The following is a 27220-nucleotide window of genomic DNA, read 5'->3' on the forward strand; positions in this document are numbered from 1 at the left end:
GGAAGGTTTTAACATCTGCATTCTGCACCCTCATCAGCGACCGAAGTGAGGAATGAAGAGCTGCACATGAACATGAGGAGTGTGCAGTCAACCTGATAATGTTCATACCCGCCAGACTGAACAAAGAAACCCCCCAAAAAACCTCCTTTAAAATCCTTTAAATCCTTTTCTGCTGCCTTACACAAAAGTGCGGCTTCTCTTGCCTGGAGTCTTGTTGTGATTCATTTTAACATAAGACGAGGCATCACTCTGTCTCAATGATGATGTCTGTTAAGAGTAAACAGGAAGGAGAGTTGAGCTTTTGATCTGGTGCATCTGTGTTTTTTTTTGCATCGACAGGGCAGGTCACATCGCTCCCTCCCTCGACCAGAGACCTTTATTTATCCAAGTCAGCCCTCATCTTCCCTGGACCCTGTAATCACACGGGCTCCCTGAGAGAAAGAGAAGAGGGCAGCAGGGGGGTCTGCAACGGTTGCACACAATCCCCCTGCAACAGCACTGACACAGCCTCAGCCCAAACCAAACCACATATAATTTACATTCCTCAGATACCAGCTAACCTGAGCACAAACAGGACGATCGAAAACAGGTGTGTTCAGGGGGCGACCTTCTTTCTTTCGTGCTTCACCTTTCTTTGAGGCGCTATCTGGCATTCGTGTCACAGCTTAAAGCAGCTTAACGTACAGGGGAAAGAGGACCTACATGTTGGATCTGAGGTCCATCGCTGTGTACAAACCGAAATATTGTCTTAAGAGAAACATGAAACCTGGAAATCATCCTGCAAGAGAGCGGACGGGAGGCAAGCCGAAGCCAGACTGGCCACACAGCTTACACAATGTCACCACAGATTGATTACTGGCCCATTGTGAGGAGAGGAGTTAGGGAATTGACAGACATGTGTACTCAAACACACACACACACACACACACACTCAGTGGGTGATATCTACAGTACAGTGATGAGTGGGTGAGAATGGCATCGCCACAATGACACTGGCCCTACCACCGAGGGAACAAAAGGAGCCAGTGTGCTCAGCAATGTGTGTGTACGTGAGTGTGTGTGTCCTCCTTTTCCTTCCTCATTGGATCCACCTTAAAATACAGCAGCAGCCCCACTGATGAAAATTGCTCCCTTTCGTTCTGACTGTGAGTGTGTCTGGTGGGATTGGGGGGGGGGGGGGTGTAGTATGGGTATGAAGGGAGAGAAGAAAGAGTCAGAGCGATGTGGGCAGGAGTGCAGATTATTGCATGTTTTGTCACAGCATATGTTTATCAGGGCACGTTGACTGAGAGATCATTTTACTTTACCATCCATTTATACAGGCAAAACAGAAAAAAAAAGCAGAGAGGAAGCTCAAAACGCCTCCATGCGAGGCGCGCAAGGCCATTAGCAACTGTGAGCCACCATGACTTGCATCACTCATGACTCTGATCCATCCGTCCTCTGGTTATCAAAGGCTGCATGCGACGAAGAACCCATATGGGGATTTGTTATTTTTTCTTCACAGGCGACACGCATTAGCGAGACCTGTTTTCTCTCCCTTACGGCCTGCGTCGGTCGGTTGTTTGTTTGCTGGTAAAGGGCCCCAGCGTGCAGCTGTGCCGCAGAGCTCCTCTGGAATGAGATTTTTTTTTGTGTGTTTTTTTTCTACCTTCAAACCCAGACCCCATGGCGTTGGAGATGCTAACTCTTTGCTCTCTGTTAATTTTACGAGCCTGGCCTTTGTCGGCCCTGTCTATAACACGGGGGAAATGTGAAATAAACCCAGCACAAGAAGGAGAAAATTAGAGCCTGGGTTAACAATCTGCGGGATCATAAAAACAGTCTTTGTCCCACCCTGACTCACTCTGTTTGCCTCTCTGTTTTGCTCTCTCCTCTCTTTTCCGCCTAATTTTCGCCTCCCATGCCACCGCTCTGTCTTTCAGAAATCTTCCTTCAGCCTCAATGCTCTGCTCTAATTTGCAGTTTGGTTTAATTTAGGATGGATCAATCCCAGACGCACTAATTGTGCACCTTTGAGAGGTCTCAACCAATCGCCCTCATCTTGGCTTCCCTATCTCATGCTACGCTCACTTATGGGCCGTGCTTTCTCCTGGCTGCAAAAATCATATTTACTCTGGTGCCAGAATCGGTTTAGAGCAGGTTCAATGGCATGTGTTGAGCATGCGGGAGATTTCCCCCTCTATTTGTTTAACGCCGTAACCCCCTGTCCTCTTATTGTATAGATAAGTGTGAATGTGTGTGAGAGAAAATACAGAAAACGGGGACGGTATCAGAGGTGAAGACACTTTTAATCATGTTTGGAAACATGGCCTCTTATTTTTTGGCAGATGTTGATTATGACTTGAGGAAAGGAGGTGCCAGAGGGAGGTAATTGAACGCGACACCTCATCCGCCCTCATGTCAGTTCGGCTGGCGGGCCCCCTGATGTCGACATTTTTGCCAGTGGATTTCTTTCCCCAGGGTTTCAGCAAGTCCCTGAATGTCCTTTACGTCATTGTCAGAGTCCGCAGCCCATCAGTCACTACCTGAACTTCTGCCAAGGAAAACTCAAAATCGTCCCACCTTGTTCCATCGCTGTCCGCTCACAGAGCCAGAACAATCGTAGGTCCTTCCGTGTTGTGTTGTGTCAGATGTAATCCGGGAAATTCTGCAAAAGGTGGATCTCTCCTCTGCTTCAATGTGTTAAATGATTGCTGAAATTAATGGCCCCGTCTTGTGCATTTCATTCTTTGCGACAAGCTACTTCAAACAGCACGTTTGGCAGCACGTTTAGCCCTCCGCTGGCTCCAGCAGATTAGACTCTTTCCATTACAGGGCTAAATAATAGGGGCCGTGCCAGAACGAGATGGGGCCGTGTTTTATAGGTGCTACCCAGCATCTTTGGCAGGGAGTCCTGTCGGTCTGTGGCTACTGTGGTAGTGAACTCGGGAGGAGGTGCAGTGGAGGGTTTCTGCAGGAAGAATTGTGGTAATGGAAGCTATTTTGGGACTGAATGAGGTCTTGGTTTATGGCCTGGTCATCTGGGGCTACAACCTATGACAAAAGCCTGAAAAGAGACGGAGGACTGTAAAATCTCATTGAGCGGCCATTGTCTGCAGATTTAACTAGTTAGAAGCCTCTGTTCTCATCGCTCGGGAGGCTTTATATCTGCACTTTCATTGACCCCCGCGCATGAGGGCACTTTTTAAAAAACTCTTTACAGGAGAGGCTGTCAGAGAGGCAGAGAGGAGAGGTGTGGTCCATTAACTTCCGAGCCCCCCCTCCCCATCCCCTGAGAAATCACCGACTTCTCCTCAGCATCTGACTTCATTATAAGAACCTCACTGAATCTGTGGCTATCTGTGAAACCTGGATAATAAATGTGAAGCAGGCTGGCTTCCTGCGATCCTCTGAAGTCTGATGTGGTTTTGATGTGGAAATAGATGCTGTTGGGGAAAAGGGGAACCAGACTTGAGTTGCAGCCAGCTGTGTCCCCCCTAGAAAAGAAATGTGTAACCAGCTACATCTGGCCTGGTTTGGCCTGTCCCTGGCCTCTGTTCTTACTACACTGACAATAATGAGCCCCACAACAGTAATGGCTACCAGGACACACTGGAGGGGAAACATATTGTCGCGGATCGTGCATTAATAATCTGCCATTTCATGACATCTTTGTTTGTGGACTGGAAGGTCTCTGAAACTTCGTTTGTACTCAGTGTGCCGCCTCCACTTTTTGGTGGCGCCTGCACAAATGCGATTTTTCTTGTGCATAATACTGTCCATGCCCGTTTCTGTCATAGACTTGCTCTGCAGAATTTGGTTATAGTGGAAATATTGCTCGTGCACTAAGCCTGTTTTGCCATCCCCAGAGCTCGAAGCATATAATAAAGATGGAAGGAAGCTCTTTATGTCGGCCCTCTGTGAGGAAGCAGTCGTCTGTAATTATCGCTGCTTTTCATCCCTCGTAGCAAACACAACAAATAAGTGCTCTTGTGTGACCTGGCAACGCGTTTTAGGCAACCCGTTTGTTTGTAGGCTTGTTTGTTTGTATTCTTGAGGTCACGTGATGAAAGCCCCACACTCTTTTCCTCTCTCTCCCCCCTCTTTTCTCAGAGCATCAAGTGCATTTGAAGTTGCAATGTGGAAGTCATTAGCCACAAATCCCAACAAATATAATAACAGGGCGATTAGTTCTCTCTTAACTTTGCTGTTTTTCCTTTTTTTTCTCCCCCCTCTTATTGCCGGGGTGGTGCAGTATTCTGTGAGCGCAGGGCTTGGTCAAGGGCGAGTCTTCCTCTTCCCGTTCCCGGACTTTTTCTATTTGTAGATCTGCATGTATTTTATAGGCTTTTCTCCCCCCCCTTCTCTTCGTCTTTCATGCGGTGGTGGTTCTGTTTCCCATCACGGCTTATGATGAAACCACAAGAAAGCTCGGGCCCATGTGACGAGAGCGCAACAGTTGCTTGGTGACAGGGAGAAGGGGTGCGAGATGGGGGCTGGGCGTGTTCGGAGGGGAGTGAGCCCGAAGTGGTGACGGTCCAATCAGCAGATGAGCTCTTCATTTCCTCCAGGACAAGGATAAAATGCTCATATTCACACCGCTCCAACGTTAAATTGGCCCTTTCTCTTTAGCCTGATAGATGTGTGGCCATCCGCAAGGCTCTTAAATGGACCATTCATCTTTACGATGGCCTCACTTATCTCTGAGTCCTTGCAGATCTGCTACTTCCCACTCTCACCACAAGCAAATGGTGCCTTGAAACCACACGGAACCCCCCCCCAATCTCCCTCCCCGGTGGCAAAACGCTGCCATATTTACCATCTCCTCCTGGAAAGCTAACTTGGCCGCAGCAGGGCGGAATGATTGCCAGCATCGGCTCGTTCCAAGCGGACCATGTGCAGACAAGCTCTCCTTCATCCTGAAACTCCAGAGTAAAGTTTCCTGCAGGAGGAGAGGAGACATTTTCAAAGTCATTTGGCTCTTTCTTTTTGATACAGTGTGTTGAGCAGCGCTGCACGCAGCCAAGTTCAGTCATTTTAATACCCACTCTTTTTCGAGGAGAAGATATTTGAAGGACGTGAGCTCATTTGGGATGCAGTCGGCTGCCCTGTCCCTGCCTGATGTTATCCTCTCTGACTGGGGCAGTAACAGTCGTGATTGCTTTTGGGGAGCAGTGACTCATGATTGTGCTTGTGCTGCTGCCAAACTCTCTCAATAGCAATGTTTCCTTCTCTTTCTTTCTGTTGCCGGGGCTGCTGGCACCCAGAAACATGTAAATGCAATGAAAATTCATCATCTGGTTCCTGTCTTCCCAAAGCACACATCATATTAAACTATAGCCTACCAGGGCAGATGAGATGACACTGATGTTGGTGTCAGAACGCCCCTTTCATCTTGTCACCGCTGCATCCTTTGCACATGCAACAACTGGGACCGTCCAAACGTGCATTATTTAACGCACCTCGCCTGTCCTCTGGGTGTCATCCCAACGATAACTCGTTTCATCCACCCTTCTCATCGCTCATGTAAGGGCAGCGAGAGGATGACCCCTGTTGCAACACCATTAAGCTGTTTTTCTAATTTTATGGAGTCGTGTTCTGCCTCAGCCAAACTCAAGTGGATTTACGATCCGGTGGTTGATATCTCTGCATGCCGAGGCAGTATTAATTTGCTAAGAGAGCGGGGAGCGTTTTACAGACAATGGAGTGGCATCATAATTGCAGTAACCTGAGGCCCTGCAGCTCCTTGCTGCCGTTGAACTCCCGTCAAGCCAGACGATGGATGGCTGATAAGCCTGACTGAACAACACAACCGAAACAACTTTAATTAAAAGCAACTTTGGCTGACACACTGAGAACAGCCGGAGCCTCTGATTTACTCTAAAATTAAGTGTTCGCAGTACATTTGTGGTACATGCGAGAGGCTGGAATGCGTGTTTGCGTGCAAGCTCACTGCTGTAAATATTGCGAAGCATGGTAGACTGTATGAGAAGCTAATTACAAGGCAAATCAAAGTTTCACAAGTTTAGGCCCCGCAATTTTAAATGTATTCACTCTTTAAGCATCTGCTAGTTTATTTATTGAGCACGAATACAAAAAAAGAAAACTGTCATCAGTGGTGCTACCTGGCTCCTCTACACCTGTGAGCCATCATCTAGAGGCTGCCATCTAAGGGTGGACGTGGCAGCAGACCTCAAAAATTGCATTGCCATCCCCAGAGAAATGTTTGTCCGTCTATATATCAGTTGAAAGGGGTTCACATAAAAGGCGAAAGCAGCAGAGGTGAAGAGAGTAGAGGATGATGAGAGAGGAGAATGGATGAATAGAGGAAGAAAGAGACAGAGGAAGTTTGAAGTCCTTGGAAGTCAAAAGAGAAGGAGAAAGAGCCTCGGAGCACAGCTGGCTCACCGAGGGGTATAATGACTGTCATATTGCAATGCATTAGCTCATGCTCAGACCCAGACAGCTTGACTTGATGAAAGGGGCCGGTCATTGGCTAACCGCGTACATAGCAACAAGACCCCATGGAGACGAGCCAAACACACAAGTATTGTTTTTATCTTATTAATGTTTGATTGACAGGCGTGAAGGGAAGTCGTCGTCATACTTCCTTGTGCTCTTGCTCGGCATTCTAACGCTCAAAAGTGTCTTTGTATGTTTTAATAATGGAGAGGGCATATATTGCACATCAGAACTCCAAACTGTTGCTCTTGTGGCATCATTTGCATTTACTCCTTGTGATTTAATGTCATGCTTAGACATAGAAGAGCCTGTTTTTTTTTTTCCTGCTCTGAAGGGGTATCCTGCTCCGTCAACAGTTCCAGAAATAATGAGCACCTGCAAAACGAGTAATCATAACACTCACATAATAAATTAATATTTTCCACGGTAATGCAATCAAAAGAGGAATTCAGTTGTAGCAGTTAAACGTCTACTGACGGGAGCCCCCTGAGGCTGAGAACGATGAGCGGTGATGGCTCATCACGCTCCCATCAGCCATTGTTTATTTGAATTCCCTCTTTCAGGGAAGAAAAGCCTTCCACCAGCCATTGTTTTTGCCTTGGGAACTCAGCTCGCTCTCTTTCTCACTCCCTCTCTCTGACTTGGCCATATGGTTGTCATATACTTCCTGGAAATTCAAGCCATGTTTGCTTTTGTTATGTATCAGCGGGGCTTTTTTTCTTTTTCTTTTTTTTTCCTTCCCTACGCTCCTGCGTTGACATTAATCGAAACAATACCATGATGGATCTTGTCTTAACAAATTTGGCCGGAGCTGAAATGAATTGAGGCTGGGCGAGGAACACAATTATTCCAAACGTATCGCCTGTGATCGCTCCAAACAAACATTTTAATAGCACGAAAAGTATTTCACTAAATCCAGATTCTTCATAAAGCACGTCACATGTGTGGCTGCCTTTTACAGGCCTGTTTAAAAGCTCTCGCCAAGCTTTTGATTTCCATCTTAATGGATGTCTGATCCCTTATTGCAGACACCAGTAAATTCTCTCACTTTCTCCATCTCACTTCTCTGTTTTCAGAGTGTTACACTGCCAACGGAGAGGACTACAGAGGCTTCCAGAACCAGACCAGCCTGCATGGTGGTAAACCCTGCCTCTACTGGAATGAGACCTTCCAGCACCCATACAACACCCTCAAATACCCAAACGGAGAGGGGGGTTTGGGCAGACACAACTACTGCAGGTGAGTCATTTTCTTCATCTTGACATTTCCAGAAAGAGATTAATTAATAAAGATAATGATACAAGAAAGAAGTTAATGAACCAACCAGCTATCAAATAATAGGTTGCGACCAAAAGAGTTATTATAGCAAATGATGGGATTCAGTATTAGAACCCAGATTTGGATGAAGTGGTAAATACATTCTCTATAGACATGTTTCTGCCTCATCAGCACATATCGCATCAAATAGAATGCAAAGAATTAAACTTTAAAGCAGAAGTTCCAAAACTTTTACCTCGTGACAACTTCATCCAAAGTTGTGCTGACATTGTTTAAGTCCAAAGACATTAACCTATCCATTATTCCAGGAAGAAATGTATATCATGTGAATATCCTGCACTTTTCAAAGAGTGATATGTGACAATGCATTCTGTTTAAACAGCCCAGACGCAAGGATATGATACTGGCAAAAGATGTTAATGCAATCCGCAGATATGTCCAAGGTTGACATTTGTACAAAATTTGGCATATCACGTTCATGTTAAATGCTTACTGGCCGTCTTTCATGTCAGCACGTGAAGGAGATTGTGATGGTGTTATTTCAAAACTACAGGCTGCCTTTTAGTCACACCACTGAACATTTTTAAGGACACTTGTGGATATTTCCAGACTTTTTTGTGCTGACAAAACAGTTTTTTTCCCCCCTCCAAACCAGGATTTTTTTCTTAACACTAACCAAGGTTTTTTTTTTTTAATGTGCTGAACCAAACCAGAACATAAGCAAAGCGTTGTGACAAGAGAGGAATAGAAAATTCAACTGAGACAAACGTAAAGTTGCAACCTAAAGAAACGTTCATGTTTAACTTATCTGTTGTTTTGCAGAAACGTTTATTTTGCCGATTGGGTTGGTTCACTGGTTTACACATCCACACAGTCGAAAATATGGAGGTCACCAGTTTGCACCATATTGCAACCTTTTGGAAATGTCACTGAACATATTTGAATGCAGCATCAGATTATTCTTCCTTTTAAAATGGGATATATTTATTATTAATTGGTCGGAGTGCCACTGTACAATTCCTGTAAGCAAATGAGCCGCTGTCTCGCAAAGATTGTTCTGACTGTTTGCTAAAATGCAAACAGAACCTGCTGTCGCTCCTGATTCGTTTGCTGTACAGGGTCGGAGGGTAAAGGTGAAGGGTAAAACATTTTTAAGCACTACCTTCTTAAGGCACTCATTTCACCACTGAGTATTCCAAGTAAGCTGTAGTTCTCTCAGCAGTGTAAAAACAACAACTGTTCTCTTTCGTTTTTTTTTATTGTAAAGCAGTCTCCTTTTGTGCAGCAGATTTACTGCTAAAATCCCAAACAGCTGCTCACAGTGTAGGCGGCCAATCTTTTTAGCAGTTATCTTGTTTGTTTCTGATAGTTGTGATTATGCTATTGATGTCAAAATGCTTTAAGCGGCGAATCACACTTTCTAAGGCACACAGATGTTTGACAGAGCTCCGAGTTTCACAGACAAAGCGTCGGACTGTTAATAATTTAGAACCAGGTTGACTTGCAGTGGTCTGAACACAGGGGCCCTGCTCAGACATTCGTCCCTGAATATTTTATTGACGGTGCCAGAACAGAACGTTTAGCCCTGTCATCACAAGGATGCAAACACGCTTGAAGAATTTGTGTAAGCAAATCTCCATCCCTCATCCCTGGAATGTGAAGGGACACGGTGGCTTTGGGTGTCTAGAAAAACCCTTACAATTCCTCAGTCACACTCCGAATACGACTGTCAGCGTCGTATGCACGACTGTCAAACTTGAGTACTCGCAGTGAGCCACACGCTTGAGCACTGAGCGAGTTCGAATTCGCCGAACAGTGGCTTGGCCCGGATCGCCCAAGCTAGAAGAAGCAGAATATCCCCCTCCTCCTCGACCCAAAGCCTCTGAAACATTTCCCTAAGTCATGGTCGTAAACTCATAACACAGCAATGCTTTGAAGTGGCACCAGACAGATTTGTTTTTACTTGAACTGGATGGGAATTCGGAAGATTTATGAGGAGGATACATGCAGAGGATGGAGTGAGGCTTTCCCCTGCCCATTAGGAGCGCATTATGTCCAACAAGCGATTCAAACTGGACATCTTCATTGTTTGGATTTCGCTGTTTTCTTGGCCACCGATGCTTTTCCAACTCACTGACAGCTCACAGCTTTGTTTCTTCCCGACAGAGGGATTTCTTTCTCTCAGAGCTGTAGCTACAGCTACTCTCAGTCTCTCTCAGACACCCTCCTTGTGAAAAATGACCCATCAGCAGTGCTCTGGGGACGAAAGTGGCCACTTCATTGTGAAAAGATGATGGATGGTATTTATGGTATGTCTGCACAGGGTCAAATATTTGTGCGTGTGTCCGCCCACCCACGTGCGTGCCTGTGTGCACATGCTATTAACATGACATGCCAGCGACGCGGTGGGTTATCCCACCGCAAAGAAAGACTTGTGCAGTTTGATTTGTTTGATCACAGAAAGCTGCCTCGTGAGATGTGTTGGATGTTGTTGCTCAATTTGGTTTGCAAATCTCCTTATTTACATGATGCACAGCTTGCAATTCAAATTCTGTTTCGCATATTTCTATAACCCGCTCCAACCTCCAAACCCTGCCTCATCGCTTTACCCCGGCTCTGTTCGTCTTTCATCTGAGGCTTTAACTTTTTTGCGGATGTTTCTGGCTACAACTCCACAGAAGTGGGAAGGTAGGAGAATGAAAGCAGGGAGGAGGAGTTAAAAGGGAGAGCCAGGGCAGTTGTGGCATGTCTGACCCTGAGGCCAATTGTGGTTTTTACGAGATGAGAGCTGTGGCAGGAGCACAGGTGGATAACGCGAAGCCGGGAATCACTGCACGTCTTAGCTTTAACGCGCGGCTCCAAGCACGTATCAGATGTTGAGAAGCAGAGAAGTACGGGATTACAAACTCACTTCCCGTCCCATCCCTGGCGCTCTCCCGGTGGTGATTTAGTCAAGAGAGCAGCACAGTGGTGCTGAAGAAGGAGCCTTAACAGCCCCACATTTCATCTTTATAGCCTGCTATTAAATACCCCAGTGAAAACAGGGAGAAACTGGGCATAGGGGAAATGTCACATTGTTCCACTACAAAAAAAAAAAAGAAATGGAGCACAAAGCCTCAGGAAAAGGACAACAGCTCTCGTGTCTAAGCTGAGACTTAGCGAGACTCACTTCAGCAGTGAAAATCGCATTACTGTTAATCGTCATGGTTTGATTCAGAATTCATTTCATGTCATAAAAGTAGAAGTAAATGATCTACTTTTATGTCCCGCATCGAGCTTGGATGTTGCTTAACAGTCATTCCTCAAGTTAACACTTAAACAAGACGCTTTCCTCACTTCTAAAGTACTTCTTTGACCTTTTCTGGATGCTTCATGGCATCCATAAGAACATCACACAAATCAAAGTCCTGATTTATACTTCATTTATTGTTCCTTCCAGTCTACCTTTCCTACCGCGCACATCCCCCTCCCCCCCACTGGTGCATTAGTATGAGGGTTTGAGGTGCATGACGGTTCAGTGGGTGGTTGAATAGCTTTGCCAGCCATTTCCTGGCTATTTATATGCAGGTGTGTGTGTGTGTGTACTGCAATTTATGAGTGTCCACTATGGCTTCTAATGCTTTTCCCTTACACAGATGAGATAATGGAAATGCCAGAGTGAATAGTGTTCCCCAAGTTGATTGTAATTGAATCTCTGTGATGTCAGGTGCAAATCTGAGGTCAGGCGAACTGCAGCCAAGTTGTCCACCGATCGTGTGACTATATTATGATCCCAGCGCGCTGCTTGGTTGAATCGAAGAAGTTAATAAAAGTGTCCCGTGAGAAGATGGACTGTGTTGCGCCAAAGCATCAGCCATCAACATTATAGTCATTTAACAGAAATAAGATATACCACTTAAACATTTGGCTTTGAAGGGTCGATTCAGTGAAATTGCAAGCAAACATGTTTTCAAACTTTTATTTTCCCAGGTTTTTGAGATATCATTGTGAGAGGGACACCAGATGTGTTCTTCCCAACTTTTACTGTCCTCAACAATACTACCACTTGGAAATGCTATGCGGGAAAGTTGTCTCTCTGAATAGTTCAAAAGTTACTACAATACCCATGAGCTCCAGCCACTTACGCCATGCAGCAGAATCAGGGCAGTTTAAAATTCAAAAACACAACGCTCTAAACATTATAGTCATTTAATTCGAAATTGACTAAGAATCCAAAAGTAAATTTTCAGTCTTCTTGACAACTAATCTTAAACTTTCATCTACCATCAGTGGCTCACTTAGATCTGTGATGGATGTTCCTGGTCAAAATGCACCTTGGGAGCTGTAGTTAGCTTCTAACTCTCATATCTTGTACCCAGACATTTTCTAACACTGATGTTCCGTGCTGATGCTTCAACAGAAAGAGAGTTTCATGCCGGCTCAAACTGTAGTAGCGTTGTGTTTGGGGAAAATGAACAGGTTTGAATTGAATCCGCAAGCCTCAGTTTCAGTAGTTTTCATTGAACCTACTATCTGCTGGAGGATTATAGAGAGTCAGGTCTGTACAGTAGATTCTCCAAAGTAATGACATTGCTTTTCTGGGAAGTTGCTGTTGGATTATATCTCAATGCTGCAAGCGCTTGAAGAATTCCATTCATCACGTGTTCATGTGTTGGCAGAAATCTCAGGAAGAAGTATCTTCCATCCTGAGCAAATAAAACCAAAACATGGCTACACACCAGAGAAAAGTTTTCTTTGTAATTTAGGTGAATGGATCCTTTACAGACAAGAAGAGCAGAACATAGTGGCGTGTTTACCAGACACGGCAACATCACAACATCGTATTTAGCATGAGTGGACCATGAGAGAGTAGACAATAGACTATACATATCAGGCCACAACCAACAAGCCTCTTCTTCAATACATTCATTCATTCAGCGCAGCAGCAGGCAGCAGTTTGCATGCTAAATCATTCAAGCCAATTAAAGACTCTTCTCTCAGGCAGTAAATTGCCAGACTCTGATCTGCTGTTGACCTCAAATCCCAGTCCAGACAAGCCTCTCACCACCACTTTCCAATCAGCATTTCCACTCTCTCCAATTCAGCAAAATGAGGGAAGTGCAGTCTTCATTTTTGTGTCTGCTATCTACTAGTTTAACCAAACAAAAGTGTAGAATCTCACTTGAAGTTTAAGTTATGAAGAAACACATAGGGGCTTGTTATTTCCTGCATTTGCTCCTAAAGTCTGATGTGAATGATTTCGAAATTTTTATATATACATCTCACAGTGCCAGGCATTTTAAAGCTGGCCATAAATTTTGTGATTAAGGTACGTGGAAAACGGTTATTAAAGGAAACCTTTTGAACAGCGGCCAGCCGGGAACAGCTGCTTTTTTTTCCCCCTCAGTGTTCACATGTAAGACAGTCTTGCCTTGAAATGCAGGAGCGGAGAGCCTGTGAGGCAAAACGCAGTTTGGCTATAATTGGCTCTGTACCGAAGTGTGCGGCTCACTCCGAGCAAAATGAGTCAATAAGCGTAATTTTTGCCAATTAAGTGTCCAAACATCTTCTTGTGATCTACCTCTGGGTATGGGAGTGTTTCAACAAGCTCTTCCATTCAGAGCCAAGCAAGCTCCTCTCTGACGCACACACACACACACACACACACACACACACACACACACACACACACACACACACACACACACACATACGTATACACCCATACTGCCAGCAGCTTTTATCACACTGTCTCCACAGGTCTCTGTGCTGCGGGGTTAAATGGATGGATGTCATTCCATCGAGGTCTCCGCTTATCAGCGCTGTGGCACCTCAGAAAATCTGAGACTGTCTGCTTTCCAACTTTTCTCCCACCCTCCGCCCACACACACACACACACACACACACACACAGGCACCCCAGGGCAGGATTGATAATGTTTCCCTGTCATGTGGGCTGGCCTGTTCACCTCAGCCCTGTGGATGATGTTCCCATGCTTTTGCTAAAAGGGTGTGTGCAGGTGTGTGTGTGTGTGTGTGTGTGTGTGTGTGTGTGTGTGAAAGAGAGGGATGAAACACTATTTGGGGACTGGGTAGAGCTCTGATGGGCACACCACATCATTAATGATCAAAGATGCCGGTGGGTCAGATGTGGGATGGGTGGTCCGCTGAGGACCTTTTTTTTTTTAAAATGCTGATGGTTGTAATTCATGCCTGCCTCCTAAGGGGGTGATTAACAAACTGCAGTAAATTACATAAGTGGCTATAGATGAGCTCTTGGGAGTCCTATTTCAAATAGGGCTATTACCCGTTGACAGGCCTGAAGAAGAGGAGGGAGACAGAAACAGAGAGAGGGTATACAATTCAAAGTTTTGATGGTTGGACTCAGTCTTTGCTCTCTTCATTTCAGCAGTAGCCTCGGGCTAAACAAACAGGTGTCTGCATCCAATCTGGGTGGAGCAACAAACAGATCTGTGATCATGATACGGTGTCACGATTTACTGGAAAACAGGGCTGTGTCTCTTGTGAACATGGGAACATTTCAGGGTGAGAGAAGTTCTGGGTTGTTTATGATAGCAGAGCAGTACGAGCGTAAACAGATGAAATTGTGTCTCGATGAACTCTTTCTTCACACACCGTCGCCCTTTGCTGACAGGCTACAGGAATGCAAGCGATTATTGTTTGCCAGATATCGAGAGTGAAAACAAGCTTCAAGGCACTTAAACTTGAGTTCACACCAGAAAAAGTCTTAACAACGACATCTTTGTCAGTACCTCATTTTGAGTGTGAAAAGAGAGGAGGAAACTCTGGATAGTGTTTTTGATAGGAGAAGAAAAGACATGGAAACGCCCTTCACAACGCTGCTCACAAAAGGCGAAACGGGATAGTGCAGCGCCGCAGGGCTTTGTCAAGATGCTACAATGAGGTGTGTCAAAAGAGAAGAGAAAAGGTCTCCAGCAATTACAGTCAGGCCTGAAAAAAAAGAAAATCGCAATGTCATCTTAGAAGGCTCTCTCAGTTGACAGGATGTGTATTTTTTATAGTTCACAGTAATCCTAAAATAGTTTAACAGAGCTGAAACAGCATAAAAATCAGCCCTGACTGCCAACAAGCTGCTTCATTTCATTTATCAGCAATTTAGAAGTTGCTGTAAGGGTCATGATTTACAAAGTTGCATGATCACCCTGGAGATATGGAGCCTGCACAAAGCTTTTAGGTATTTCTATCCTCAATCCCACTTCTCATCGCTTTTGTAAGTGAAACTGAAAAGCAAAGCACCGAGGGGCCTGTCAGCCTTATTATGATGGGTTAAAAGTGCCTTGATGAGGTTCAAAAGAGGCCGCAGCCTCAGACAAAAGCTTCGCCCCATCACCCATCCCTTTTTTTTCAGGTCTGTGTCTGGCCACGAACAAAGAGCTTTCCCCCCCTGACCTCCAACCACCTCCACCCAGCAAAGACCCATTGGTCTGGCCCTTGACTGACATGCACGGTCAAGCCTTCAGGGCCTAGAGGAAGAGTCTAAACTAACAAGCGCTGAGGGGTGCTGCTGGCGAGTGATTGACACGGCCAACGATAATCTCCCTCTGAAACATTATTGAGTGTTTAGCCGTCTGCAGTGCTGTTTCCAGTTCATCTCTGTGTTGTTGTTTCGCCCTCATATCTCTGCCATCATCCCCCTTTAACCATCCTCGTCCCTTTTTACGATTCATCTTTTTCTACCATCCCATTCTCCCCAACACATCTCCGCTTCCACACAAAGAAAGACAAATCTGAAAATACATTTTATATGTGGAAAAAAGTGCATCAGATTTTCATGCAATTTTTGTAAAGCTCGTGCTGTGATTTATGATGATTTTCACAATAAATTAATCTGTCTTTTTTTACTCGATGAAACACTTTTACTATAAACTGTCAGCCGTTGACGGAAAATAATGTAATAATTGACAACAATGTTAACTTCCTAAATTCAAGGTGACGTCTTGTCACAAGTCCAATCGGAGAGATTCAGTTTACCATCTTAGATGAAATAAAGAGAAGCATTAAAATTGTCATTTTTGTGAGGCTGAAATCTGCAAATGTTTTGCAGTTTTGCTTTAAAAAATTACATCTGTGTTGTGTTTGGTTAAATTAAAATGGGCAATTTTAGTTGAAAACATTTTTAAAAAATGAACTGAAATGATCATCAGAATATGAGGAAATAGCATTTTTTGACATTTTGATATCTCTGTCCGGACCACTAGTTGCACGGCTAACTGGCTAACTGGCTAATCAGCTAACGGCAGCTACAGTTAGCAGCGATAGGCAGTTCCTTAGGTGATGTGTTGCCCCCTCTTTGTCTTGAGTGTGAATTTGACAGTTGGCCAATATCTCATCATGAGTTATCACAGAGTGGGTAAGAGACAATAGAAAAACAACTGTGGCTCAGTGTCTGCATCACCTGCCCTGCAGTCCACGCAGGTGTTTTTTATCCGGAAAGTTTTTGAAAAGATACACTGTCGTCTTAAACCAGCGTAGTGTAAACCTGGTATAAATGTCACCCCCCTCTGTCTTGCAGGAACCCTGATGGGGACGTCCAGCCATGGTGCTACATCGCAGATCACGAGGACGGGATCTACTGGAGATACTGCGACATCCCCACGTGCCAGAGTAAGACATGGCGGCCACTCCTCTATCCTCCTTTCTATCTCTCTCTGTCTTGGCTCTACCCTTCCATGCCCTCGGGGCCACATCATGGGTGCAAGGACCAGCCATTTTTATTGCGTTGCTCATCTGCTCGCCTGCTTTGAATAGCTTTTACAGGCTGTATGACTTGTACACAGCTATTATCATCTAAAAAAAATGCCTCTAATTGCCTCCCGTCACCCCTCCTCCTGCCATGCCCGGGCCTGCCCTTACTTTAATGGGAGCTGTCAATCACTTCCTCTGTGTATGTATACAGCATCTGTGCGTGTGTGTGTGTTTTTGAATCTGTGTTCATCAGTTTCCCCTTTGGCTTTGTAGCTTGTTTTGACACGCTTTTTTCAATGTGAGTGATTATGTGCATCTACCTGTCACCAGTTGTACTTTCACGATCAGTTCACATGTAGGTTCGAGTCCCCGTCCGGCGACGCCTCAGTGAACGTGTGCAATGGACCGCTCGAGACTTTGTACTCGTGAGTGTCTCCTCCACCACTTCGGCACACTTTTATATCTTAAAGAGCTGCCTGTCTATAATCCCATTACTTTCATTCCCTCCACCTTTTTAATCGCTGCTGTTGAAAACAGACTTAGGGGATCAAGCGACGCTGCTCTTGATGCCAGTGATCTCGAGTTCCTGCAGAGGAGGTTCAGATACAGTGATTAGCTGCGAGCATGTTTGAGTTTTTTTAAGTAACTGTCACACATGCTTATATTTATAAGGTAATCAGATGTTTCCTTACTCATCTCTCAAAACATTTCTCCCACATTGTTCACTTCGCCAGGCGTTTAAGGTCAGACGTGATCTTGCATACTTGACTGAACACAATGTGGAGGAAGAAAGCGGCTGCTGAAATTTAGCAGAGCGGACCTCAAATATTCTGTTTAACCAGAATAAATATTTCATTTACCTCTTTTATCATGAATTACATTCCCCATTCTTGTTCTTGTAATCTGCCTCCACGTTTTGGCTATTTTTCTCAAAGTAAAACATTCCTCCCCCCTCTTTATCTCCTTCCCAAACATTTACATCCGACCTCTTCTACATCTGTTATATCTCTGTCTGGACCTTGCATTCCTTAATATTCAAAGAATTCATTTAACTTTTGAAATCCTTGCCACGACAGGCTTCGCCTAACAATCCTAAAAGACTAAATGCAGCGTGTGTGTGAACAGTGAGTTGGACAGTAGTAATCTGACAGTGCAGGGGCAGAGACTTTTACCGCCATCCCCGTCCCTCGAGCTATCCTCCCATTATCCCGTCCGAGCAGCATGCTTGACTAAAGCCTGCTGTTTGAATGGCCCGGGACCCATTAAGCCATCTAATAATGCCTGTTGGCTGCGTGGCCCGTGTGTATCCCTGTATTTGTCCATGGTGTTTTTGGTGTGTATAGAAGCTGTGTGTATCCCATTAGACTTTTGACTGACCTATTTCGGACAACTATCCATTTAGCTCAGATTTTCTCGGCTGATATTCCAAACCTTTGTGGTTGGAGACGAGAGAGGCGAGCAGACCACACCGTCTCTGTTCGGAGCGAGTCCCTTATCTGTGGCAAAATTGGGACAGCTTTTGTTCCGGATGGGTTTTGTCGGTTGCTGCTTCAGCCTTGTTTGTGTCAAGGATCCAGTTCAGTGCGTCGTGTAACCCGTCCTTGCGACATGTGGTCAATTTCTAACGGCTGAGAGCTTCGCCCGTATCAAATGCTGTTTTACGTGAGCGTTTCTCTTTCTGCCCAGGCATTTAAAGTAACACCGAGCTCTGTAATGTAAGAAAAGGCGATTAGGGTTCGCTGTGAGCCAGACATCCAGTGTCATGAAAACATGCCTGTTCAGAAGAGACGGTTACTCCCTGCAGGGGTACCAGGGAGCATTCAGACACGAATGCTCCGTCTCTATTGTGAAACCACAATCGCCACGTGGTGCCTCACCTTCTGGCGGTGCCTGCTCTCAATCTGCTGCGTTTGAAAAGCCTCAGCTGCCAAGTGAGAGAACGCCAGTGCTCTCTCAGTGTCAGTGCTCTCGGTCTGCGGCTGGCAACGAAAGGCTGAAAAACACCGTGGTGTGCCAGGGCGAAGGGCAGCAGTGGTCTTTGTTTTCATTTTGTCTGGGTTTTTGTTTTGTCTGTGTCTCCGTTGTGTCTACTTTTTTTTTTTTCTGCTTACGTTTGATGTTGCGTGGCTGGTAGTTGGTGGCCACTCGCTGAGGCACCTGGAGCCTGCCAACGGTCGGTCTGTTATCCAGCTGGGTTCCCTGTCATCTAGGGTCATGCCACCCTGGCGAGGGTGACACGCCCTGCTGGAACACATGCTGCCTGGCTGGTCCGATGACGCCAGAAACACATAGTCTGACAGGATGGATTACAGTGCGGGTCACAACATTTGTTGATCCTAGTAATCCCTCGTGGCAGTAGTTATCATGCGGTGGAATTATCTAAACATTTCAAAAAGGCGGTGCTGTCAAAACACATTGGCTACTGTACAAATTGAGTTCACCATAGTGTGTCAGTGTGGATGCCAGTCTTGAGGCTCTGTCCATTTCCAGGACGCTGAATTTTCCACTAAGTATAACCTGGTCACAAGTGTTGTTATTTATTAAAGTCCAGTTCCTGTGCAGTAGACCAGACATGCAGTTTCACTCCATTCAACTGATTAATTATTGAGCTGCACTGAAAGTAAAAGTGAAGGAACAACTAGACACAGTCTCCTCTCAGCTGTGGGTCACTTCAGTACTGATTTATTTACATCAAACTTGAGTTGTGGAGCAGAGAGGGCTTAATTTTGACTGAGCTATGCTGATTCTAATGTGCTGCGAGGAATTTATTAGTAGGTTCACCAGATAAAAATTGGAGTCGACAGCTGGTTGATGATAAAGACATGCATTTACGTTGAAGGTAAATGGTTTGCTTTTAAAGAATTTGCAGTTAAAACCGCACTAATAAAAAACCTGCAGTCACACATTTCTCTGGCAGCTGTACTGCACGTCTCTGCTTTTTTAAAACTCTGCAGATGTCATAACACTTGTTGACTTGACCTGAGACAATGTGATAGTTCCTGTTGAGCGTTTCCTTTTTGCAGAGCATTCCGCGCTGAAAGGACGTCTTGTTTTTGTAAGGCTCCTTTAAGCTGACATGCATTCACTTGATGTGCCCCGGCTGAATTTGACTGACAGAGCGAAACTGTCAGGGTGAAGTCCTCAAGCGTTTGCCAAGACAAAGACGCTTTGATCTGCGCTCATCACTCAGCAGCGATATAACCAGGAAAAACTTGTTGTGCCACTGTGTGTTGTTTTTCTTTTTTTTTTTCCTTCTCTGCATTAAAAAAAGACATACAGTGGCTGTTGTTCCCCTAATGCAACAATGCCTTTTCGAATAGAACTATATTGGTATATAGTACATGTGGAGGATGATGATGAGAATTGTCCGGTAGGAATAATAAATCCATTTAAACCCCAACGTCTAGCACTTTTTTACATCGCAGGACTCTTCAACATCGAGGCTATAGAGGTGCACCTAGTGAGATCTCTTTCATGGGCGGGTTAAAGTCCGATAAAGTCCTTTGTCACCAAACCCCCTTCAGTATTTGTGTTGTTGAAGGTGCACCATATGAACTTTTAATCAGAAGAGAAAGATCTTCATTGCCCCAATTTTTTCTTTTTGTATGCCTAAACAAACGGAATAAACAGATTCATGTTCATGACTGAATAAACAGAGAGAACAAAGGACAACACACTTTCATACTGTTTTAATTTGTTTGTGTTTGGCGGACCCTGCCAGCCCTCTAGGTTCAAACCTTATTTTCCTCTGACAACAGCTTGTTAGTTCAGTTATGTAAATGATATTTATGAGTTTGTATTATTACCCCTTTAATATAATGTAAATGTTAGAGTTAAATTTCTTCTCCAAAACTGCCCCTTTCATTCACTCTGTATTCACGATACGTCATGTCGGTTGATAATCAAATGAGACATGTTAACAAGGTGGGAAAAAAAAAGAAATTTCCCGAAGCTACTGCGTGTATTTTTATTACCGGTATGAGATACTGTTTGTTTACGGTCTTTTGTATTTCACGCGCTGTCATTGCAGCGGATAATACCTGCTGAGTTGGGTAAAGAGACTCATTATCTGTACGCCTGAATCCCCGTGAGGTAAGTTGTGATGTCTTCAGATGTTCTTTTCTTACAGAGCCGTCAGTGTGTTTACACTTAACATTTAGCTGACTTGATGTGTGACTTGACTTACATTACAGCAGGTTATATATATTTGAGCGGCAGAGGGAATGTCTGATTAACCTTGTCTGTCACCATGGAACAATAGTCTGAGAGAGCGCGCACCACATCCATCTGGCAAGCTAACCAGCCACCCCTTGAAGACATTAAAACAATGTAGTTCTGTGTTTGGCCCAAGGTTTTATTACTGGATGTTGACGAAAATATGCAGCGATGAGATACCGCCTTCATTAAGAGTGATTTATGTAGCTGCTAAATGGCACTTTGAAGTCGGGGAACAAATGAGTCAGCCGCCAGCTCGTCTTGACTGAATGTGAGCAGATCTGTGCACGAGCTGTTCTGTTCTGTTCAAAATTTTGGGATGAAACTGAGCTGGTCATGATTCAGTGGTTTTCTTTTAACTTATGCCACCGCTGTAAATTTCGATCTTCTCCACTCAACTACAGACTGGTGCACTGACATTTGTGCGGATTGTAAAAAATTCCACAAGTTCTTGCTGTCACTTGGCCAGTGAAATATCTACTGGAGTGCAGGCATTCATGGTGCCCAGAGGATTTACCCTAATGACATTGGTGATCTTCAGATTTTTTATCTATTGCCAACCAGCAGGTTGACAATTGTTGCTGATCAAAATGTCTTGAAAACTTTCAGACATGTTCTGCTATTTTGTCCAAATACCAGCATATGTCCAAATCACATTCCTATAGATCTCCATCAGCCTCAGCTGTACTTTGTGTTACAGTAAGTGTTTGATTTCTTGGCATTTATTGTCAATAAATAACTTTGAATATTGATCGGCTATGAAAGTAGATTTGTTTTTGTTTCCAGCCCGTGTTAAGACCATGTAAGCTGAGTCCTAATAGTTCCACGACCAGGCAAAGTGAAGCTAGAGACAAAAGCAGGTCTGAGAGGTGCAGACCAGACATTACCAAAACAGAATATGTCTATTTTTAAGATCAAAGTGGGCAATTAGCATGCTGTTTTGGGTATCATGATTGATTTATGAGCCTCTCGAATATGAAGTGACGTACCTGTCTCTGCACCAGTGAGGTGCATCCATCTGATCAATGCAGCGACTAATTGTAAAATAAACACAGGCGTTATTACTTATATTGCGTTGCTGCAAAGAAAATGCTGTGGCTCGGGATGAGAAGAAAGCTTTTATGATAGGCAGACAAGTGCGAGTCAAAATAAGCAAGCGGCCGAGACAGGTCGAACATGTCAGACATGCGGTCTGGAAACCGAGCTCTGACTAAAGTGCCACAGCCCTGCCTCGTGGCTGTCGTGGCTGCCTGCACCAAGGGATGCTTTCAGGTTCTGTTTGTGCAGATTCTCACCTCGCTCTCTGTCATTGTTTTCAGAGGCAAAATATTTCCCTCAGGTGGTCTTGTACCAGCTTTCACCACAATCAACCCTCTAAACTAGCATACTAAGGCAGGTTCAGGCATCACTGAGCGGAGAAGGGTGTGTGTGTGTGTGTTGGGGGTTTGTTCCTGTACTTTTGACAGAGTAGAGTGTGAAGTGAGCTCATTTCAGCCATTCCTTCATACCTCCCCCAGGATGAATTGCAAAAAATATGTTTTGTTTTTTTTTTAATCGCCCTGAGTTTTCATCCAGCCCGACTGTCCTCTGGGTTAAGTCCCACTGAGCGAATATCACGGGCAACCATGTAAAAAAAGAAACTCTTGAAGAGGCTGCTGTGGATGTTGATGTTAGGGTAAGGTGCTGACGGTTAAGTTTTGGCCGGAGATCTGACTTGTTTCTCTCACACTTATCAAACGCAGGAAACAAAGTAAAAAATGGTTTAAACAGGAAGACAGATTTATAGCAGATGATCCAGTAGAACAAAAACAAGCCAGCATGTGGCTCCCCTTAAAAGAACTCCATTCATAATAACAAGCTAATGAATATGAGTGTGTGTCTGCACCCACATGTCCAGAATTAGCTTTTTGTCTCACTGCCACCAGGCTCTTAAATTAAAAAAATTACCTGCCAAGATTATTAAACACGAACCAAATTAATTATTATACATTTTTCATAGAAATATGCCAACCTCATTCTTTTTAGACTCATTTTATGTATGGAGTGACCACTGCTGCTGCCGTGTGAGTAGATTTAAAGCTTTAATTTAAGATGGGCACAATGGAAGTTTTTGTCTCATTTTTTTCTTGCCACTGGTGTCCACATGGGGATGGAGTCAACTTTCATCTACACACTGGAGAATATATATATAAATATATATATATATATATATATATATATATATATATATATATATATATATATATATATATTTTTTTTTTACTACAATTTGATTTCTCCATACATCAGTGAGCTGAGACATTTTTTTATGACAGGTTATGATTTTGAGGGTGTGTGGCGCAGACATCCATCAGTTTGACATGTCCCCTTTCACCTGCATTAGGCCTGTCCTTACCTGGCAGAGAGGTTCGGGGATCTTTGAGCACGCTCATTGTTATCTTACTCTGACCTCTGACCTACTCATAGCTCCACCCACACCTGCCCTCGGGGGGAATACCTGCCTGTAGTGCTGTGAAGAAACTCTCAGACAGAAACTAGAGAGCATGGACTCTCACAAAAACAAGCCGGAGGACATCAGGACGATTCAATCTCTCAGCCACTTTCTCTGGCTCCTTCCCTCTCTCAGCATCGCTGGGGTTAGATCAGTCAGAGCCATTAGGGAATTAAAGGTATTGATTACAAGGGCGAGTGGGTTGTGTAGAATGTTTGCTAATGAGAACAAGTAGCTGGACATTGTTTAGTGGTAAGAGGAGCAGATGAATAGCGGGTCAACCAATTTAGCTCTGGAAGATGAGGGCGCGCAGCCAAATGTTGATCAGTATGACTCTGCACAGCTGCAATAAATGTTGTGTTATTATTGGATATTGTTCAGCTTGTGTGATTCAAGATCACTGTGCTTTGTGTGTGTATGTTTTGCCATTTTGCCTGTTTTCATTCAAGCATAATGAAAATGTATGAGCATAGTGAGTATGATTTTTAATTGTGGAAGATAAGGCAGTGACACGAACAACTGACTAACTGCTCATTAGCAGGCATATTAGAAGTGTATTGGCTATTTATTAGTCATTATGAAGCACCTTCCACTTGCATAAACATTTCATCTCTTCCTCCTGAGGGGGGCATGAATGTGTGAATTTTATGACAATCCATTCAACAGTTGTTGAGATCCCTAGAGCCACAAGTTAGCATGGCTAAAAATATTCATGGTCACTGGCCAAAATTTAGATGCAAGACAAAGAAAAAAATAGCTATCAGTAGTTTATGAGTTATACATACACCATGCTTGTTCATTCCAAGCAGAGGATGAAACTTTGTGTTTTATGATTTGAGCACAACAGTTGATTATTGTCTTGTGCCATGTATGGTCAGAATCCTACAGGTGGATTGGGCATCACATATATGGAGCGCATTGATACACTACCTTAAAGCCCTCTGATTACAACCCGCCAGAATAAATGTTGGCTGTTTCTGCAAATCACAAATATGTTGAAACTTTACATTTGTTATTGTTGCAATTAAACTTCCAGTTTTCTATGTTATGATGTGACTACACTGTGCTTATTGACCGGTGAGGTATTGGTACAAAAGCCACTTGGTTAGGTTTAGACTCAGGTTTTGGCTTAAAGTATCTGTACTTGGTTGCTACAGACATAGCTGGAGATATCTTGAGGTCTTGTCAAAAACAGCTGGTTCTGTCGTAACAAATAGTTACATTATATATTAAATACATGAAATATCCGATGGTGTCATGCTCTTAAATGTTGAAACATGGTCTTGAACTGCTCAGAACAGGTGATTTTCTATACCAGGCAAACCATTTTCTGCGCATTCCTGGGGTTTGTTATTGACGTCCAGGTAAACCTGCCACAGCAGACAAACACAAAGTCGATCTCTTTGAAAGCGGATGATGATAAATGGAAGTATGCCGCTGCACTGCTTATCTAACGCCTGGGGTGGCCACAAAGCACCCGCGCATCTTTTCATCTCACGGTCGCCCCAGTATCAAGTGCCCCCGGGATTCCTCGGGACACAAGCTATTTAGTCTGTCAGGGGAGGCAGAGTGATGCAGCGTGGTGGCCATTTTTCATCTCTTTCCGGCATTGTTCGGCCTGGTCTCTTAGAAGGCACTAATTATTCATTTAAAGCTCTGGCTCTTCCCTCTTCCCTCTAATTAGATGGTTAGTCACTCTCCCAGGGCCCTGGGCTGGGGCATTGATCTCCTCCATCTCAATCTTGTTGTAACACAGCCTCTCCACCACACGCACACAGAAGAAATGTTTAAATAGGATGAAAGAGGACACAGATAAAGTTATCACGCAAAATGCTGATAACATACTGACACAACATATAGTGGAGGCACTCTGTCTCTGTCACAGCCCAGCAGAAAGTTTGACTATCCCACTAGCAGCGTCAGTCTGGTGGATACAAATGTTTTCCTCATTCTGCCCAATAATAAGTTCTTTATTTTCAAACCGTGAGTAATTCCCATTTACAGGCTGGAGAATTTATGAGCTCAATAGAAAAACAAAGCATAAACTCAACAGAAACACATAACGGCAACTCCCACCTCCTCACAAACAATTCGGAGTTTCCAGAGATGGTCATCCTGGGGGACTTTGCGGCGTATTTCTCTGTTTCTTCTTGTGTTCTTGCAAAGGCTGTGGTGCAGTCGACAAGACTAATCACAGGCTAGATGAAATGCAGCAGCTGTATTTGTTTATGTATTGAATCTACTGTACTACAAAAGGGGGTAATAAATGGGGGCTGAGGCACAATGAAAGGGAGACAGAGCAAGGACTAAAGGCAGAAAGGGATGGAGGGGGGAAAAAAAAAATCACATAAACACCGACTGTGATAAGTGTTGTTTCCTTGCTTTGTTGCACTTAGCTTTTCCTGGGAAGGCAGTGTACATTCCATGTGGTGTGTGTGTGTGTGTGTGTGTGCGTGTGCATCACATTTGAATTGTTAACCTGCTGGCGGTGCATTAATGGGTTGGTGGGAGTGTTTCCAAGCCTTCAACATACCTGTGTTAAATTACTCGCATCAAGCCTTTTAGCGCTTGAGGAATGTGCCTTTTAAAATCCTGCATCTCCTCGGTTGGCCTCACGGCTGTAACATCTCTTCCCTAATGTGGAGGCACTAATGACTTTTTTTGGCTCTGGTTACAGTATAATTGGATGTTAATGAAGCGGTGATGCTGCTTAGAGGATGGTCTTGGCCACACTCAATGTTAAGGTTTTATTTTTTTTCAGTGTCTCCTTAAAAAAAAAAAAAAAAACAGGCGAATTTCTTCCATGCTCCTACCAGAGATACGCAATTTGCTTTCTATCGACTCTGTATCCAGGGTTTCCACAGATGCTTGAAATCCTCAAAAGTTTTAAAATCAACCCCTAAAAGTTTAATTAAAAAAATAAAAATTAGAGAACACAAATTTAAGTTGTCATAATTAAAGCTTTTCACTTTTTGATACTCTGTGAGTTTCTGTAAAGCCTGCTAATGTTCATCATTAAAAGACTTTGTGTCTCAAACCATGCTGTTCTGAGTCCCTCAGTTTGAGGGAATTTGGCCTGGAGAGTCCCTTAAAAGTCCTTGATGTGATGTGATTTGATGTGGCGTAGGAACTTTTTGAAAAACAAATCTCTGATGTTTCAAACTCATTAGAATAAAGTAATCCATGAAAGAAATCTGTGTCCAAACAAATGTTTCAAGGCTAATGTGGCATGAAAAGTAAAAAACATTGAAGCATTCACCAGTCTCAAGACAAAGCATGTGATATTACACACTGACAGATATAGTAAGTGAAGTACAATTCTCTGTGTAAGGATACGCAAGGAAATATGTGTTCCCCAGTGACACTGCTGTGCCTCATCAGTTTGAAACATGGTATATAAGTAGTTTGGCTGGTTCGCTCTTAAGTTTCTTTATTACCTGACTCATGTCGAGCCCCCCAGCTGACTACATGCTTGTATGAAATCATGGGTGTAACTTGTGATAACTTTCATTACAGGGTCATCTGCTGATTGTATTCTCAATTAATTGATTCATTCTTTTGTATAAGATGTTAAAACATTGAAAAAAATCACCCCCCTGAAGATTTCTACAGCCTAAGGTGGTCGATTTCAATATTGTTTTCTTCAACCAACAGATCAAAATATCAACATATCCTCAGTTTGCTATCAAGCAAGTCAAATGGGAGATAAAAAAGGGAACTGTTAAAGAGAAGTCATTCTCAAAATGGCATAAATTTCACCATGAGCCAGTCATTCATCATAGAAACCCCACAGCATCACCTACACAGTGAAGCCACAGATGCGATATCATTAACGATCTGTGTGGGCGCTTTGAAACTGACCTTTCATGTTCCCACATCCCGAATTCCTTAACAGCCCATTCACTGTTTTCTCATAAGGAGAACAAACGAGGCGACCAACTACAACAAAAGTCACCTGATAGGAATAATTTTCGCCAGCCCGAAGTAATGAATGCAAATGTGTTCAGAGGTATGGAGTAGGTGGAGGGAGAGAAGGAGGGCGGGAGGAAGAAAAGTTTTGCGAAAGCTGAGAGTTGAGAGCAGCTGA

At 43.9% G+C, this 27220-nt stretch overlaps 1 protein-coding gene across 2 annotated transcripts in view; it reads left to right on the forward strand.

Moving 5' to 3' along the window:
• kremen1 (kringle containing transmembrane protein 1) overlaps nucleotides 1–27220 on the forward strand; it is a 57303-nt gene that overhangs the window by 13958 nt on the left and 16125 nt on the right. For both annotated transcript variants that reach the window (XM_037096881.1, XM_037096882.1), the window contains exons 2-3: nucleotides 7521–7683; nucleotides 16255–16346. In XM_037096881.1, coding sequence (XP_036952776.1) covers nucleotides 7521–7683; nucleotides 16255–16346 — 255 coding nt within the window. The remainder of the gene's footprint in view (nucleotides 1–7520; nucleotides 7684–16254; nucleotides 16347–27220) is intronic.

The sequence above is a fragment of the Acanthopagrus latus genome, chromosome 5 (genome assembly GCF_904848185.1).
Source record: "Acanthopagrus latus isolate v.2019 chromosome 5, fAcaLat1.1, whole genome shotgun sequence".
NCBI lineage: Eukaryota > Metazoa > Chordata > Actinopteri > Spariformes > Sparidae > Acanthopagrus > Acanthopagrus latus.